The sequence below is a fragment of the Grampus griseus genome (assembly GCF_964374135.1).
Source record: "Grampus griseus genome assembly, chromosome: 6".
Classification (NCBI taxonomy): domain Eukaryota; kingdom Metazoa; phylum Chordata; class Mammalia; order Artiodactyla; family Delphinidae; genus Grampus; species Grampus griseus.
Genome location: NC_139000.1, coordinates 7,879,155 through 7,897,613, shown reverse-complemented (window position 1 = coordinate 7,897,613; position 18,459 = coordinate 7,879,155). Strand labels below are relative to the sequence as shown.

At 54.4% G+C, this 18,459-nt stretch overlaps 1 protein-coding gene across 1 annotated transcript; it reads left to right on the top strand.

Moving 5' to 3' along the window:
• Nucleotides 1-10,199: 10,199 nt before the first annotated feature.
• Nucleotides 10,200-14,714, top strand: CDK9 (cyclin dependent kinase 9). Its single transcript, XM_082657047.1, has 7 exons — nucleotides 10,200-10,812; nucleotides 11,273-11,354; nucleotides 12,108-12,198; nucleotides 12,561-12,727; nucleotides 12,842-13,013; nucleotides 13,173-13,321; nucleotides 13,786-14,714. The coding sequence occupies exons 1-7, from the start codon at nucleotides 10,373-10,375 to the stop codon at nucleotides 14,149-14,151; spliced, it is 1,467 nt and encodes a 488-aa protein (XP_082513173.1). The 5' UTR covers nucleotides 10,200-10,372; the 3' UTR covers nucleotides 14,152-14,714.
• The last annotated feature ends 3,745 nt before the right edge of the window (nucleotides 14,715-18,459 follow it).

Genomic DNA, 18,459 nt, shown 5'->3' with positions numbered 1-18,459 from the left:
GGTAGGTGCTATCGTTGTGCCCGTTTATCAGATGAGAAGAGTGAGGCTCGGGGAAGGGAACAGACTTGTCCAAGGTCATGCAGTCAGTAAGAGGCAGCGTCTGGACCGGATTCACTCTGCAGCTTTACAAGGTCCTGCTCCCCACTGAAGGACCAATTACCCCAGCACACAGAAGCTGTGCTTGGTGTCTCAGGGCAAAGTCATTCAAGAGAGGTTCCAGAACCAACCCTAGAGTTACTTTTGCTCAGATTTTTTTCCCCCTCTTTATTTCAATAGGTACATCTGACGAGTATGGTTTAGACAAAGGCTCTGAGGGTTGAAAAGCAAGGGACTGGGGGTGCAGGGGTGGTGGTGGGATGAATTGGGAGATTGGGATTAACATATATACACTAATATGTATAAAATAGATAACTAAGAACCTGCTGTATAAAAAAATAAATTAAAAAAAAAGAAATAAACTGGAAAAAAAGAAAAGAAAAGCCAGGGACTCCTTTGGTGGGGGCTGAGGGGGTCTCCCACGGGCATGAAGTACATGACTGTAGGGCTTAGAAGATGGTGGGTACCATGTGGTGGATGAGTGTGCAGCCACTGGAGACAGGCAGATTCCTGCTCAAATCCCAGCTCTGCAACCTTGGCTGAGTCTCAGTTTCCCCATCTGTAAGATTGGCGGGGGGCGGGGGAGGTGGGTAATAGTACAGTCTTTTACAGAGTGTTCAGTGAGTAACATTTGTTTTGACACCCAGTAAAATGGGTACTGACTAAATGAGAACTATGGTCATATCATCACTATTTGTATTTTTGTATCAACTCAACACACCCTGTAACCAAGTTAGTTAACAAGTGGTCTTCTAGATCAAGGGGAGCAATGTTGTCCAGCAGAATTAAAGGTGGCGATTCGGGTGTGGGCCCCAGGGCAGGGATCCAGTGATTGGGCTTGGATCCACCCAGTAGCTGAGGGCCCATGCTGGAGGCTGCCTAGGGCTTTGGAGTCGGGGTGGGCGTGGGCGGCGGGGGCGGGTCTTAGTTCAAGTCCTAAGTTTGTCATTTGCTAGATGTGCACCTGACTGGGGCAGATGACATTCCCTCTCTGAATCTCAGTTTCCTCTTCTGTCATATGGAAATAACAGTATCTTCTCCCCGGGTTTGTTTGTTTTTTCCCTGTTTGTTTTTGTTTTTTTTCTGAGTATTAATTACAAGTGAAGGGCTAAGTACAGTGACTGGTCTATAGTAAGCACTTGGTTAATGTGTAGGTATGTTTGTGTGTGTGTGTTTTGTTTTGTTTCTACTCAGATGTGTGTGTTGGGGGGTCCTCTCCAGGATCTACTGGTAGGAGGCTGGAGACACCATCCCCACAGGTCCTGCCCTCACCCTCCCCTGATGGGCACCTACCTTTCTGAGACCACGTTCCTGGGGTCTCGCTCCTCTTCTGTGTCTGCACTGGGGTCCTCAGGTTTTCTCATGGGGCCCACTTCCACTGCTGAAGGGTTGGGTCCCACTGCTGGGGTGTCCTCCACGGGGGCATCGGTCCCCACCACCACCTTCTTGGCTGCCTCCAAGCCTGAGGGGTCAGGCAGCCCTCGGGGCACCACATGGGGCTCAGGGCCAACTTCCTGGGCCTCCTGGGTGGCCTGTTGGTCCCGAACCTTCTTGATGCTGGGGCGAGGCATGGTGCCCATGTGGCTGTACATGTCGCTGGAGCGGGCATAGGCCGGGGGGCTCTTGGGGACTGTCACCATGTCATCCTGTGTGGCGTCAAAGGTGTCAGCCTCCATATGGGGCCGGATGCTGGTGGAGGCCAAAGATCGTCTCAGAGTGAAGGACCGAGGAAGGTTGGAGAGACTCCCAAAGCCCTTGAACTTGAAGAACTCTGGCAGTGGGAAGGGGAGGGAAAGAAGTTAATGATATTGCCAGCACTAATAATAATAACAGTAAAATATCTGCGCAGTTCCACTCATTGACGGTCCAAGGAGGGTTAGGAGTTTCACTGACACCCCCTCTAACTGTTATGGTATAAAATGGCAGCTCTGGAATTGCAGAGCCCTGGGCTTGAATCCCTTGAATTCCACATCCTAGCTGTGTGACCTTAGGCAAGTCACTTGTCCTCTCTGAACCTCATTCTCCACATTAGTAAAATAGAGATTATAGTACCCATCTCCTATGGGCAATGGGAGAACTGAAGAAAAGCATGAACTCAGCATGTAAATAACATGCTTAACATGGTACCTGACACACAGAATAACCTCCATAAGAAGTAATGAAGATGATGATGATCACAATAAATGCCTCTGCATTTGTCAAACATGCTGCATGCATTAATTACTTCACTGAATTCTCAACACAACTCCATGACACAAGTTTAATTCCCCATTTTCCAGATGAGGAAATTGAGGTTCAGAGCTGTGACATGACCTGTCTGAGGTCACACAGCGGGAGGCGAAGCATGTGTGTGTGTGTGTGTGTGTGTGTGTGTGTGTGTGTGTGTGTGTGTGTGTGACGTGTGTGTTGGGGTGGGCAGGGGGCGTTTGAATGAGGCTCTGTGCCCCTGAGGTGAGGGTGAAATGAGAAGGGGGTTGTCGGGAGCCTGAGGGTCCCACTCCCTGCGGTTCCGTCCTTCCTGTCAGCTGAGCCTGGTGTTGGGACTCAGGCAGCAGTGCTCGGGTGATACCATCTCCTCGTTTCCGCGGGGGTGCATGTGAGTTCCCTCCTCCCCGTCCCCAGCTGTGAGACTGCCCTTCCTCGCAGCCACCACCATCTGACTGACTTCACTACAGCCTCCAGATAAGCAAAAAGGAAAAACCCTGGCATTTGCCACTTCCTCGGCATCCTGTGCCTCCTCAGGTCCTCACAACCATGATGGAATATATCGGTGGGATGCCCCCATCTGACCAGACAGAAAACTGAGGCCCAGAGAGGGGAAGGAATTTGCCCAGGGTCACAAAGCAAGGCTGAGCCTGGACAAGGGCCCAGGGCTCTGGATTGCTGGGGTCAGTGTTCTGGGGCTTCCCTCGCAGTCCTGCCCACCCCCTCACTTGGTCTTATTCTCTGCCTCCTGACAAATGCTGTCAGAAGATGCTGAGGCTCTGCTCTTAGAAAGCTACGCCATGGGGCAGAAATTGTGCCAACGACTGCCTTCTTTCTCAGCACCGCTTGTTTCGTCCCCTGGGGACTGGGGGTCTGGAGAAAACAGTAGTGGGACAGGGAGGGAAACTGAGGACCAGAGTCCAGGAACTTGAGATTGAGCCCTGCTCAGTAGCCCCATATGACCTCAGGCAAGTGTCTTCGTCTCAGTCTTTTCATCTGTGGAATACAGTCATAATCCTTGCCCTGTCCACCCACCTGTGCTGTCAGATCAGAAGAATCAGGGGAAACTGAAGTTTGCTGGCACCAGGAAGGGATCACCAACCTGGGGGAGAAGTGATGGGTGCGTGTGGCCCCTCACTGAGTTGCTCTGGGTCCCAGCGTCACTGCTGATGGGGACATGGGACAGGCTCTCATGGCACACACCCCTCCCCCCCGCCCCAGCCACAGCAAGTCCCAGCCTGAGACCCCATGTGAACCAGGCCCAGAGGCAGGGGGTGGACTGCGTGGAGGTCTTCCCTGGCCCAGCCATGAGGTCAAAGGGAGCCAGAGGACACGCAGACGAATGGAGAGACTGAGAGTTGGGGTGGGGAGAGACAGAGAAGTAGAGACGGGCAGAGACAGACAAGAGAAGAACAGAGAGCCTAACCAGCTGGAGAGAGAGAGATACTGGGCCAGTGATGGAGAGATGGCAACTGGAAACTCAGAAGCAGAGGCCTCTGGAGAGAGGCAGAGATGGACAGAAAGAAAAACAGAAACGAGGTAGAGTGATGAAGAAGCAAATACAGAGAGGCTGAGATGGACGGACAGACAGAAGGATGAAGGACAGTGCAAACGGCACCCTGCACTCACTGAACTTTTTGCTGGCCTTCTTGGTCCCCTCCGTCATCTTGGCAAGTCGTGCAAAGCCCCCGGCTGGAAGGCAAGTGGCCACTTGAAGCTCTGGACATCAACGTTGAGATGCCTCCCTCACCTCCCCTTCCCCTTTCTCGCGCCCTCTCACTCGCTTCCTCTGTGTATTTTTAAACCAGTGAAACTCCCACAGCCCCACCCTCCCCATCCTCTCTGCAGGGGGCGGAGGCAGGGGCCTCCCCCAGTCCCGGCCCCTGTGGGCCTCCTCCTTGGCCTCGGCCTCGGGGAGGCAGGGGACAGACCGCAAGCGCGTGAGATCTGGAAGGTCTGGGAAATAAACCACAGACTCTGGGAACAGAGCCCACTGGGCTGGGGGCCTCTGGGGACCTGCCAACAGCTATCAGGGGGTCTGGCCAGCAGGCTGGGAGGGTGCAGGGAGTCAGACCTCAGGGCAGGGGGGTTTATTCTAAGCCTCAGTGCTGGGGGATGCACTGGCAGCGGTGGATAGGAGAGTGTCATGGTTTGGCCTGTGGGCTCTGGGACCACCCAGACCCAAATTCAAGTCTTGGCTGGCCGCTTTGTCACTGTGTGATCCTGGACTAGGGGACTCACCTCCCGGAGCCTCAGTTTCCTCTCTGTGAGTAGGGGGTATTTGCAATGCCCACCTCACAGAGTCCAGTGCTTGGTGCAAAGCCTGGCACAGAATCAGTGCCCACTACACTCCTTTTCAAGCTAGCAGGGACATGGCGATAATTTAGTCCACCACCCCATTGTACAAAGATAGGAAAACCGAGGCACAGACAGGCAGAAGGATTGCCCCAGGTCATACAGCGGGTTGGTGGCACAGACTGGGTTACAACTTGCCCTTTCAGGCCCCTTAGCCCACAGCCTGGTGTTTTTCCACCCTGCAACCCCCGTGTGTGTGTGTGTGTGTGTGTGTGTGTGTGTGTGTGTGTGTGTGTGTGTGTGTGTGTGTGTGTGTGTGTGTGTGTGTGTGTGTGTGTGTGTGTACTCGCGCGCGCGCTTACATGGACAGGGCAGAGATGAGGAAACGAAACCTCTCCTACACAGGTTGTCCCTGACACCTGTGGAGGCTTTCAGCAGCTGCTGGGGGCGGTGCAGCTGAAAGACCAGGAGCTTCAAATCCTGGCTCTGAGTGCTGCTGACAAGTTACTTCTGCCTCTGAAGCCTCAGTCACCTAATCTCTAGAATAGGCACAAGTGCAAGGTATGCAGTCAACTCCCAGAGGCTCCAGCATGATTGAACATTATTATCCTGGCCCCAGGGCTGGCAACTGGGGCTGTGATAGGGGAAGTTCAAGGTCAGATGGGGCCCATCCTGCATCCTCCATAAAAATAATGACTACTAACGACTAACATTTTCTGGTCACTTAGTATGTGCGGCCACAGGGCTCAGTTCTTCTGCCCTAACAGGCAAATGTTGTTCTCTTGTCCTCATTCTACTGCCATGGAAACTGAGCCCCGCCCCCCGCCCAAAGTCAAGTTACCTGGAATTGGGATCTGCCTGTCCAGCTGTGGAGCCTGAGGTCCTAACTTCCACACTCATAGCTCCCACCATCTTTTGGCAGCTGGATGATAGACCTTGGCAGGGGAAGGGTCTGCTGAACCTTCTCGATGGGATGAGGGGGAACCTGAGGCCCTGGAGGGAAAAGGGACACAGCCTGTGAGACAGAAGCAGCAAACAGGCCTGGATGGGACAGGTGTTCAAAGTTCAAATGAAAGGATGGGATTTCTGGACCATGGCCTTAGGAGGATAAGGAGGGTACAACTCCAGCTCCCTCTACTGAGCACTGAGCATGAGCCAGGCATGGAGCTGGAAGCCCCTACAGGTCGTCACAGCCCTGTGAGATGATCCTGGTACTGTCCCGTTTCACAGATGAGGGAACTGAGGCTAAAGAGGAGCAGAGACTAGACAGACAGACACCCAGGTGTTCTAACTCCCAGGCCAGTGTCCCTTCCCATCTCTGGGCTGTTGTCAGAAAAGGGAGAGGGGCCTGTGGCCTGGTGGTAGCTGGGGGTCTTCCCTGTGGGAGGTGGAAGGTGGGTTCCCCAGCTTCTCTTCCAAGAGGCAGTCACAGTGATTTGGGCTAACTGCTGAGGCTGTGGCATCAGCCAGTGCTGGCTTCCTGGCCAGGCCCACTCCCGACTTGCTCTGTGATCCTCCATAAGAGACTTTACCTCTCTGAGTCTCAGTTTCCTCATCTGTGAAATGGGGTCACAGTAGCCCCCACTTCCTGGAGTTGTTGGGAAGACGAAGGGAGCAAATGATGACCCGGGCCAGTACACTATGGCCTCAGCAAACCCTGGTGGTTGTTGCTGAGGGATGGGGGTGGTTCAGGCCAGGGGCAGACTGGCACAGGCCAGGAGAACCCCAGGGCAGGCACGTGGTGTGAAACCTGGGAGTCCCAGCCACGATGAGTCCCTGTTGCCGTGGTGGAGGGGCCTTGTCAGCGCCAGGCTAGCCCTGCCGTTGGCCCAGGTGCCAGGGCAGTTGCTGCATCCCTGAGAGGATGAATGGGGCTCAGTGTGGCAGCTCCGCTGAGCTCAGAGCCCTCTTTGTGCTGCCTCAAGTGGCCGTTGGGAGTGTGGCTGGGGACCTGTTGGCGGGTGGCTGTCCCCCAGGCCCTCCTCAGCCAGTGCTGGAGGCCAGCCCAGCCCCACTCTGCAGCACTGAACACACAAGTGCTTTCCCACCTCCAGGCCTTTGCTTGGGCCGGACCCGCACTCGGAATGCCGCTTGTCCCTCCACTGGCTCTATCTTTTGCCTCCACTGAGTCCCTGAGGTCTGATTGAGCCATAGTGCCCCAGGAACGCTGCTCTGATTTCTGTCCCCTCCCTCCTTGCCCTCCGTCCTCCAAGTCTATGTCACAGTCGTCTGCAATCTGACCAGGTACTATCAGGGATTGGAGGCTTTCAATGTCATAGTCAAAGGTGTTGGACCCAGGCAAACCTGAGTTCAGACCCCACCTCGGGCCTCACGTCAACTCTCTGAGCTTCATTTTTCTCATCAGTAAAATGGGACAAATACAGCCTCCCGCACAGTATCCTGTGGCAATGAAATAACACGTTTATACTGAGAGTTAGCATCTGTATTACATTCACTTTTGTCTTTATATGCATGTTCCAAACAGACCTCATGCTCCGTTGAGAGAACTGGCCTCACGCATCCATACTGGCCTCAGGCCTGCTATACTGTAGCACTCAGTAGATACCTTTCCCTAGCTTGACTCAGTTGTCTTATATTGGGGGACAAAGAGACCTGGCTTTGAATCCCAGCTCCATAGCTCCCTCGCTGCGTGGCCTTTGGCAGGCCACTTCACCACTCTGAACCTGTTTCTCCTTCTGTAACTTTGGCCCCATAATAACAACTTCCTAAGAGGGGTGCTATAAAGTTCTAGGGGTCTGACACATAACAACACGGGGCCGGGCACAGTCAGTACCCAGCCGATGTGGGCAGAATGTCCATGGGATTGCAGGGCTGTGGGCATCACACAGCCACTCTCTGTCCTGTATCCCCCTATCCAGTGACCCCTGTCTCCCCAGACAGACCGGCAGCCAAGAGCACCCCACCCCACAAGCCTTTCTTCTCTCAATATGCCCCGTACCCTGTTCCTACTCGGGGGAGGAAAACAGAGGGTCCAGGCCAGGGTCAAACAGCTGGCCAGTGGCTCCCTTTCCTACTCTGTGCCTCAGTTTCCCTAACTGCTAAATGGCAGCAGGACCAGAGGCTCTCTCAGAGCCTGGTCAGTCAATCGGCAAACATTCCTGAGTATTGGCCACATGCCCTGTTTTGCCAGCTTAGCTGATCATGGAAACAGGAAACATTTCCCTCAAACCAGCAAATCAGAAGTCAAAGTCAGTGAGAAATTGTCTCTGGCTAGGACCTAATTTCTTCTCACTTTCACCTGGGCAGCCTGCTGAAGGGCTTCTGACTGCTCCTGCCTGCATTCCTCCCCAAGGAAGGGCTGAGGGCCTGAGGCCCTGAGGGGAAGTGACTGGCGATGTCAGGGTTCAGGCCAGGGATGGTGGGGTGGAGGAGGTGACACCACCGGAACTTTTGCTGAGGCCTCTGCCCACAGGATGTGACTTAGCGAGGGCTCATGAGAAACAAGTAGGGGCCCCAGCCTGAGAGTCTGATGGTGGAAGCCACACAAGCCCATGGCAGACCTACCCCCTCCAATGCTACTATCCCCTCCCACACCTCCCACCGGCATCCAAGGCACCCAGCCAGTGGTGCTGTGACAAGACTGTGCCCTAACTCCACCCTCAGCCCAGATGGGTAGGGTCCTGACACGGGTAATTGCTTGGGGTTGGCACCAGACTGACCCGGTTCAAATATCAGTATGGCAACTGGCCGGCTATTTGACCCTGGCCAGTGACGGCACTTCTGAATTTCAGTCCTTCTGAGTACAATAGAGGTAATAATAGTGTAATATTGCTGAGTGAGAATTGAGATAATTCCCATAAAGTGGGAAGCGTACAGCTTGGACCATTGATTTTCCCTTGATAAATTGTACTTACTACAATTGTTATTTTCTCCCTCCTTGCCCTCCCCACCCCCAATTTAGCCAATGGCCACTCTGCTTCTAATAGTGTGCCCGTGAAGCTGACCCCAGATCACTCCCCGACATGCCTCAAACCCCTGCTGGTCTACACTGCCTTCAGGAGAGTGCTCTCTGCTCCTCATCTGACCCTCAAGACCTTACCTGGAAGGGTCCCCCATGGCAGAACAGGGTCTCTTGGGACACGAGGATCACCAGACCCATTCCTGACTGCTCCTACAAGGAAGCTTCAAGGCCAAGCCATGTGAGCTAAGAGGTGGAGAGCAACCGGGGAAAGGTACTGGGGTGCAATCAGAGAGCACAGCCCCGAAGGCAGGGAGGCCCAGGGGGTAGGAAACAGTGTGGCCACAACCTACAAGGGAAGATGGAAAGAGCCCCAAATGTCACAATTTTGTTTTTCCTGAAGACAGTGGAGGGAAATACATACAGACTCCGCTTCAGAATGATCTGGCGGGTGCTCCGAGGGGGACAGATGGAGAGGGCAGACTGGGGAGGACAGGACTCAGGATCCATTGGCAGAGGACTGGAGAGGAGGGGCAGATTGAAGAGGTGCAGAGGAGTTGGAAAGACAGCCTTGTTGGGGGCTGGCTTTTGAGTAGGGCTGGAGGAAGAAAGAGGAGGCTCCTGGAGCCAGAAAGGTATCAGAAAGATGCTGGGGAAGGGCCAGGGTAGGGAAAGGGGGCACAGGACCAGAGAAGGAGATGGGTGAATGGTGGGCTTGGTGCCTGGCACATAAGGACAACAGGCCTCAAACAGCACGACTGCTGTCCTCCTGGACAGACTGTAAATAGCCTGAGTCAAGAGCACCCTCTTCAGACTCAGACAAGGTTCGAGTCCCAGCTTTGCCACTGTGTGACCTTGAGCAAATGACCTCACCTCTCTGAGCCTCAATGTGCTCTTCTGTAAAATTGGTTAGTGATCCTGACTATGGGGCTGTTGATTCAGGATTCAGCAGGAACTCCCAGCACTTCCTGAGCACACAAGGGTGCAGAGTAAATGCTAGCTACTTTTGTGACTACTGACCCGGGGCGCGACCAGCTCGAGCTCAGCTCAGGGGGGACGGGGGTCCTGTGGGTTTCATCCCTGCCTCCCGGGAGAACAGGGGGTCCAGGGATGGAAGGCCTGGGCTTTGCTCGCTCGCCACCTCCAATGTCGCCGCGCCCCCTGGCGGCTGTCAGTTGCCATATCAACGGCGGGTAGCAGGGGCCCGGGGAGGCGGCGGTGGCGGCCGTTCTCTCCTCCCCAGGCCGGAGGCCGCTCCCTCGGCACCTCCCGCCTTCGCCTGTGAGGGGCTGCACCCCGAGCTGGGGAGGAAGGGGCTCCCCACGGCAGCTAGCATGTGTAGGTAAACTGAGGCACGCGGCGAGTCGCCTCGCAGCCAGGTGTAGAGCGCGGGGCCCCACCTCCGAAGGCGGAGGAGGGGCCGCGGGCGGTGACGCGCCGAGGGCGGCGGGCGGACAGGGAGCGGGCGGCGGCAGCGGGCGGCGGCGGCGGCGGCGGCGGCGGCGGCGGCGGCGGCAGGTGCGGCCGCGAAGGGTGGGAGGGAGGAGCGAGGGGGCGGGAGGAGGGGGAGGGGAGGGCGAGGCTGGGGCACCTCCCCCTTTATAACGCGCCCCCTCCCGGGCTCTCGGGCCGCCTCCTCATCGGCTCTTCCCGTCCGGCCCCCTCGCCCGGCCGCCCCGGGCCCGGGCCCGGCCAGGGAGCCCCCAGGCCGCGGCTCGGGGGCCGCCCCCCCGCCCCGCGCCCAGCGCAGCCTGGCGGAGGCGGTGCCGTCGGAGGAGGAGGAGCAGGGCACTGCGGCTGGCCCCGGATCGGGCGCCAGAGCGGCAGCGGCTTCGGCAGCGGCGGCGGCCCGAGCCGATGCAGCGGGACGGACCACCCCGAGCCCCAGCCCCGGCGCCCCGGCTCCCCGCGCCCCCGATCGGGGCCGCCGCCAGCAGTGGCGGCGGCGGAGGCGGGGGCAGCGGCGGTGGCGGAGGCGCCTCTGCAGCTCCAGCTCCTCCTGGCCTCTCGGGAACTACAAGTCCCAGGGGGCCTGGCGGCGGGCGGCGGGCGGAAGAGGTGGGGTCGGCGCCGCGAGGCCGGAAGTGGACGTGGAGGCGGAAGTGGCGCGGCCGCGGAGGGGCCTGGAGCACGGCGGCGGGACCCGGAGCGGGAGCAGCGACGGCGGCGGCGGCTGGAGGTGGCGGCGGCGCACTGGAGGCGGCCATGGCAAAGCAGTACGACTCGGTGGAATGCCCCTTTTGTGATGAGGTGTCCAAATATGAGAAGCTCGCTAAAATCGGCCAAGGCACCTTCGGGTAAGGCTTGGCCCCCAGGGACCGGGAGCCCTAAGCCTGCACCCCTCCGGGCAGACGTTGGGACGCCCAGGCCCGGGCCCAGTTGGTGGGGAAGCCATTTAGTCACAGACTTGTCCCGTGGTCTCGCTAGGCCGCGCCGCAGCCCGCCCGGGCCTGACAGAGCTGGCTGGCGGGGAGGAGCTTGAGGCCCTTGATGGGGGGCAGGGAGGGGTTGCAGAGAGGAGCATGTGAGTGGAACGGTATCTCTCCGTGAGACTCCCGGGTGAGGAGAAGGGGCAGAGGGAAGGAGGTAGAGGCTCGGAGAGGGACCGAAGACACCGCGTGGTGGGGTAGCCGAGTGCCCTGGGTACCCGGCCCAGCCCCGCCCGGATTCCCTTTCCTGTCCTCCTCTGGTGGGGGAGGGGCGGGCCCTGCGGAAATGGCCTGAAGAGTCCTCTTGGGTCCCCCTCTCGGCCTGCAGGGAGGTGTTTAAGGCAAAGCATCGCAAGACCGGCCAAAAAGTGGCTCTGAAGAAGGTACTGATGGAGAATGAGAAGGAGGGGGTGAGTACGGGTGGGGTGGGCAGGTCGGCCAGCTCCCTTGGCGTGAGGTTGGGTTTCCACCCTGCTGCTTCTGGGACTCTCACGTATAGGTTCAGTTTACGTGTTTGGAAATTTCCATATTCCAGGGAATTTGACTTCCAAGTTAAATCTTTTAATTCAAATGTTTTAAAGCTGCTTCATAGTTCATTCATAGGTGAATATGGTTGGTGGCAGGAGGGGGAGCCCATGCTTGCACGGAGTGCACCTTGGTTCCTGAAGTTAGGAAGGCTTTGAGCACTTTTTCTTTAGGGTTTAATTTTGTTGAATGTAAAATAATAATAAGTTGTATGCAATGACTTTAAAAGGGTGGCTGGTATTCACTTGAAAAACAACAGTGCCTTCCACTCCCCACGCCATCTTAGCTCTGGTCCAGCTTTCAAGAGACTTGCTTCTTTATTTTTGTATTTGTTAACCATCTCACAGTTAAACACAGGCATAGAGCTAAAACTTATAAGGTTGGAGCATTTAGTAACTAGTAATAGAGCATTTGTGTGAAGTATCGCTATTTCAATTCGTTGTCTGAAACCAGCTCCTTGAGGGATACATACTATTACACCCATTTTACAAATGTGGCATTTGAGACAGCTAATTTCAGAGCCTACGCTCTTACTCTGTCTCCCAACCTTTGACCCTTCCTGTGGACTCCCTGGCCAGTTCCTTGGTTTGTGGTGCGCTCACCCACTTCTGACCTTCTCCTGTCTTTTTCCCACCCAGTTCCCCATTACAGCCTTGCGGGAAATCAAGATCCTCCAGCTTCTAAAACACGAGAATGTGGTCAACTTGATTGAGATCTGTCGAACCAAAGGTAAGTTGTTCGGATCTCATCCCCATTTTCAGATGGAGGAAATGAGGCTTATTGCTTAAGGTTTTGTTTGCAAAAGTTGGAACTGGACATACTTACATTGCCTCTTCTTAACCCAGACGTACCAAGTGTGACTGCTTTCTGTGGCCCTTTCATCAGAGCAGGTGCCTCCTCGGGGCCTGCCGCAGTACCCAGCCCAGAGAAGGTGCTCAGAAAATATTTTACCTGTGAAGGAATTCGCACCTGGATATCCAGGGGTCCATAGGTTGGAGAGGGTAGGAGCTGCTTGTGGGAAAGTGAGTTGCATATGAGATTTTTGATTTTTTTCTTGTCCCTCTCTGTCCCCCTCATTCTTCCGGTCTCAGCTTCCCCCTATAACCGCTGCAAAGGCAGTATATACCTGGTGTTTGACTTCTGCGAGCATGACCTTGCTGGGCTGCTGAGCAACGTCTTAGTCAAGTTCACACTGTCTGAGATCAAGAGGGTCATGCAGATGTTGCTCAATGGTCTCTACTACATCCACAGGAACAAGGTGGGGGCCAGAGTAGGGGAGGAGAGACCAAGGCTTGGGCTGGCCTTTGCTCTCACTGTGGGGTGGGTGTGGCTAAAGGACCCTCGGGAACCCTCGCCTTTGTGCTTCCTGCAGATCCTGCACAGGGATATGAAGGCGGCTAATGTGCTCATCACCCGCGATGGAGTTCTGAAGCTGGCAGACTTTGGGCTGGCCCGGGCCTTCAGCCTGGCCAAGAACAGCCAGCCCAACCGCTACACCAACCGTGTGGTGACGCTCTGGTACCGGCCCCCGGAGCTGTTGCTCGGTGAGGACTCTCCCGAGCTGGCAGAGGGAAGCAGGGGCTGGGCACTTACCCGGCCTCAGCCCCCCGCTGCCAGGGCTTCTTGAGCCCCCGGCCCGGGGGCATTGCCTCTCAGGAGGCTGTCGGGCTCAAGGGGCCCTCCTGGTGTGCTCTTCTTCTCAGGGGAGCGGGACTACGGCCCCCCCATTGACCTGTGGGGCGCTGGGTGCATCATGGCAGAGATGTGGACCCGCAGCCCTATCATGCAGGGCAACACAGAGCAGCACCAGCTTGCCCTCATCAGCCAGCTCTGTGGCTCCATCACTCCTGAGGTACGGAGTCGGGCTGCAGACAAGTCTCCCTGGCAGGGGAGGGGTGGGTGCTGGATAGAGGAAAAGCTCCATTCTGGAGAGGTTGCTGGTGGTTGGTTGGGGTCTGCTGTTTAGAGCCACACAGACTGTTCAAGTCTCGGCTGCATCCCTTTAGTTCTGTGGCTTTGGGGAGAGCGTCTGAGCCCCTCACTTGAGAGCTGAGCTGCTCTGCTGTGAGACAACTGTGGTTCTATCAGGCTTGGTGCACATACGCCAGACAACTCGTGTCAAAGAGCCCGGTACTTGGCGTTTGCCAACTATGTTGTTCCTGCTGCTTTCACCTTGGAGGGGTCAAGTTTGCCCTCCACGGGCGGTCTGGGAGCTTCTGAACGGAGAGCGTTTAGTCCCTTCAAGTGCTTGACCGGTGGACCAGCCTCGCACCCCCTGAACTGACTACATCCTCTTTTCCATGCCTCCCACCCCAGGTGTGGCCAAATGTGGACAAGTACGAGCTGTTTGAGAAACTGGACCTGGTCAAGGGCCAGAAGCGGAAGGTGAAGGACAGGCTGAAGGCCTATGTGCGTGACCCCTACGCACTGGACCTCATCGACAAGTTGCTGGTGCTGGATCCCGCCCAGCGCATCGACAGTGATGACGCCCTGAACCACGACTTCTTCTGGTCCGACCCCATGCCCTCGGACCTCAAGGGCATGCTCTCCACCCACCTGACGTCCATGTTTGAGTACCTAGCACCACCGCGCCGGAAGGGCAGCCAGATCACCCAGCAGTCCACCAACCAGAGCCGCAATCCCGCCACCACCAACCAGACGGAGTTTGAACGCGTCTTCTGAGGGCCGGCCGCTGCTGCTTCTCATTAGGGCCGTTGTTTTATTTTTCCTTCTGCTCTGTGACTTGTGTTGTGGAGATTTGGGGGCATTTGAGTTTTTTCTCTAGTGCATATTTTATTTAATCCCCACCCTGGGCATCAGGAACCAGCCGAGCAGACTGGAGCAGAGCTTTGGCTGAGAGTCCGGGAAGGCACTTGGGCTGCCTCACTTCGTTCCCTGGCTTTTGGGGTGATGCCCAGAGGGTCTCCATTTACCTTAGGACAGGAGTGAGATGGGAGGAAAGGCGCACCCCACCGGTGACTTTCTAAGAGATCCCAGCATGCTGGGAGGAGGGGACAGGTCCCTCACCCATCCCCAGCCCTTCTCACGGGATGAGAAGCTGGCGTGGGGGACAGAACCAGCCTTGGGAATGGGCTGCTCTTGGCCTAACCCTCAGAAGCTCTGGGGCTGGCAGAAACTCTTGGTTTCTTCAATAGGACAATTTTATCGTGTTTGTTCAGTTGTTCAGAGACATTCCTGGATGCAGATTGGTCAGTAACAATTAAAGTTGACTCTTTTTCAGTAAATGACTGTGTGCTCTGTGCTATGTTCAGACCCCCAGCTCTTAACCCTGTAGCTGACCTTTGAGATTTGATCTGTCAAGTCTTGGTTCTTTTCTTTGACCCAGTTCATGTCCCGTGACGTACCTTCAGAGAACTTTGTCTTCTCTGTTTTTCTCTTGAGTACCTTCCAGAACATTTGCCATCATGCTCCCCGCCGGGCAGGTACCATGATGCTCCCTTGCTCCTCCTCTCCACTCAGTGTCCGAGGAAGCGGAGAGACATGAGAAATGGGGCTTAGTCTGCTGATGAGAGAACTGGAGGTGGCCTGCTGTGAGCTACATCTGCAGCGGTGACGGGGTGGGGGGGGCGTGGGGGTGGAGGCACAGTCCGCTGCGGCTGACACACGTTCAGACTTGACTCACGAGCACGGGAGGCTGCGGAGGCTCCTACTCAGTGGAATGACAATAGTCAAATCTGTAACTTGCAAAACTTCTCAGGCTGCTGAACAGAGGGTGCAAGAGAGGAAATGACCAGAGAAGCTGAAGGATCCCCAGGGGCTTGGGGAGGTGGCAGTAGCCTGGATTAGGGTGGCAGGTGGGCAGGAGGACAGAATAGTTAGTGGAAGATTGGATCGTGAGGGTTCAGAGCTGGGACCCTTGGAGGAGCAGCACATTCTGGGGGATACATTTCCTGCGAGTCTGAAGTTGGGGACAGCCACGCATGAGGCAAATTCTACATTCTGTCGGGTGGGAGTCCTCTTAGAGGGACCTGGGAAGGAACGTTGGCAAAACCTTTTACCACAACTCTCCTTTGCTTGTAGGTATTAACTTAGACCACAGCTTCACAAAAGGCCAGTGAAAGTAAGAAAAAAAATCTTGACTAGTATTTGTTTCTTGGGGCTGCCAAACATGGTGGCTTAAAATAACAAACTTATTTTCTCAGATCTGGAGGTGAATTTCTGAAATCTGTAGGTGTCATCGGCAGGGTTGTTTCCTTCTGGAGGCTCTGAAGGAGAATCTATTCTAGCCCCGAGCCTAGGAAGCCTTCAGAGTACTCCACAGAGGGGGACACAATCATGATTTTTAAAAACTCACGGTGGGAAACAGTATGGAGATTCCTCAAAACTAAAAATAGAACTACCATATGATCCAGCAATCCCACTCCTGGGCATGTATCCAGACAAAACTATAATTCAAAAAGATACATGCACCCCTATGTTCATAGCAGCACTATTCACAATAGCCAAGACACGGAAACAATCTAAATGTCCATCAACAGATGAATGGATAAAGATGTACGTATCTACAGTGGAATACTACTCAGCCATAAAAAAACGAAATGCCATCTGCAGCAACATGGGTGCAACTAGAGGTTATCATACTACGTGAAGTAAGTCAGGAAGAGAAAGACAAGTGCATATGTTATCACTTACATGTAGAACCTAAAAGAAGACACAAATGAACCTATCTATGAAACAAAAAGAATCAGGGACGTAGAGAATAGACTGGTGGTTGCCAAGGGGGCAGGGGTGGGAGAGGGTTGCATTGGGAGTTTGGGATTAGCAGATGCAAACTAGTATATACAGAATGGGTAGACAACAAGGTCCTACTGTATAGCACAGGGAACTATATTCAATACCCTGTGATCAACCATAATGGAAAAGAATATGAAAAAGAATATATACATATATATATACACACACATATATATATAACTGAGCCACTTTGCTGTACAACAGTAATTAATACAGCATTGTGATTCAACTATACTTCAATAAAAAATTTTAAAAAATACCAATAAAAAATGAAAAAACTGACAGTGACTATGTTGAGAAAAACTAAGGAGGTAAAGATGGAAGCAGGGAGGTTGGTTAGGGCTATTGTAATAATCTGGGCAGAAGATGATGGTGGCCTGGACCAAGCTGGTCATGAAGCTGGTGGTGAGGAGTGCTTGGATGTATAGGTTACTGTGAGGGCAAATCATTCAGATTGGATGTGAGTTTGAATGAATGAGGAGTTGAGAGTCCTAGGCTTTGGCTGGAAGGAGGACGGAGCTACCATCCTTGAGACAGAGAAGGCTGCAGCTGGTCAGGCTGGATTGTGGTTTTTGGGCAGTTTTTGTTTTTCTTTTGGCCACGCCACATGCATGTGGGATCTTAGTTCCCCGACCAGGGACCAGGGATCGAACCTGTGCCCCCTGCAGTGGAAGGCAGAGTCAACCACTGGACCACCAGGGAAGTCCCTGGAGCACGGTTTTTCAATGGTAAATGGGAGGTTGACAGATGGACATCCAGGTTGAGTTGGCAGGTATATACCTGAACTATATATATAATTCAGAGCCCCCCAGAGTCTAAACACACCTTTGGGAGTTGCCAGCCTGGTGGTTTTTAAAGTCCCAACGCAGGATGAGATCACGTGGGAAGAGCGGAGTAGGGAGACGTGGTCCACTGGGACACTCCAGTGTTCAACAAGCTTACATGTAGGGTAATGTAGGGTAATGGCCGTCCCACAAGCTGCACGGCATGGCCAAAAAAAAAAAAAAGAGAGAGAGAGACCATAGGAAGAGTGAGTTCCAGAAGCTAAGGGACAGAGGGTGTTTTTGAGACATGGTAGTGATCACCTAGACAAGTGCTTTCGATGGGCCAGGAAGATGGGGGTGAAGACTGACCGTCAGGTTTAGCCACACTGACCTCAGTGATGACTTTGGCAAGAGCCGTTGGGTGGATTGCTTTGGATGAAGCCCTGCCGAGAGGAGTAGGCTCACTGGAGAACAGGAGGAAGGGGACCAAAGACAAGAAGTAGCAGTAATCTACGGTAAAGGAGGATTAGGGAAGGAGCTGGTCTTGTATATTCTAAGACGGGAGCCAGCACGTCATGGAATGACCCACTAGAGAGGGCACGTGTTGATTCTTGTCCTGTACACAGAAGAGCCACGTGGCCCAGTGTACAGTGGCCACACCAGGACTAGAACCTGAAAGGCCATGCTCCAACCCTGTTCTCTGCTACCTCCACCCAGTGTGTCCATGATGTTCAGGGCAGCCTTGCTTGTGGAAAAGGTGGAAAAGCATAAACCTCCACCAGCTTCAATAAGTTAGAGCGTGCAGAGTCACTGCACATCCGACCCCTGACTCACAGGTCTGGGTGGGGCACCTCTAACAAGCTGATGGGCGATGCTGCCTTGCTGGCCAGGATCTGGGCGGCACAGGTAGAGCACGGCCCTGTGATGGGATGCTGGGCCGCCACGTGAAAGGACGAAGTATATACACTATGACAGAAAGACGTTCCAAAGACAACAGGTGGATTGGGACTTCCCTGGTGGTCCAGTGGCTAAGACTCCACGCTCCCGATTCAGGGGATCCGGGTTCCATCCCTAGTCAGGGAACTAGATCCCACACGCAGCAACTAAAGATCCTGCGTACCACAACTAAGACTTGGCACAGCCAAATAAATAAAATAAATATTAAAACAATAACAACAACACAAAGACAACAGATGGAAAGAGCAGGTTATGAAATATCTCCTGCTTCTGCAGGAGTGTGATGGAAGCAATCACACTGAAACGTTACCCATGGTTATTTGGGGTGGTTCTGTCCTTTATGCTTCTCTGTGTTTTCTTATATTTCCTGAATTAATATTTTTACTCATGCAATTAAACTGTATTTTAAAACGACCAAAACAGGCCCTAAACCCTGGAGCTTCTGGCTCTGAGCTCTCCCCACCCCCCCATCTCCCCATAGAACACCCCAGAGAGGAGGCTGGGACTAGCCGGG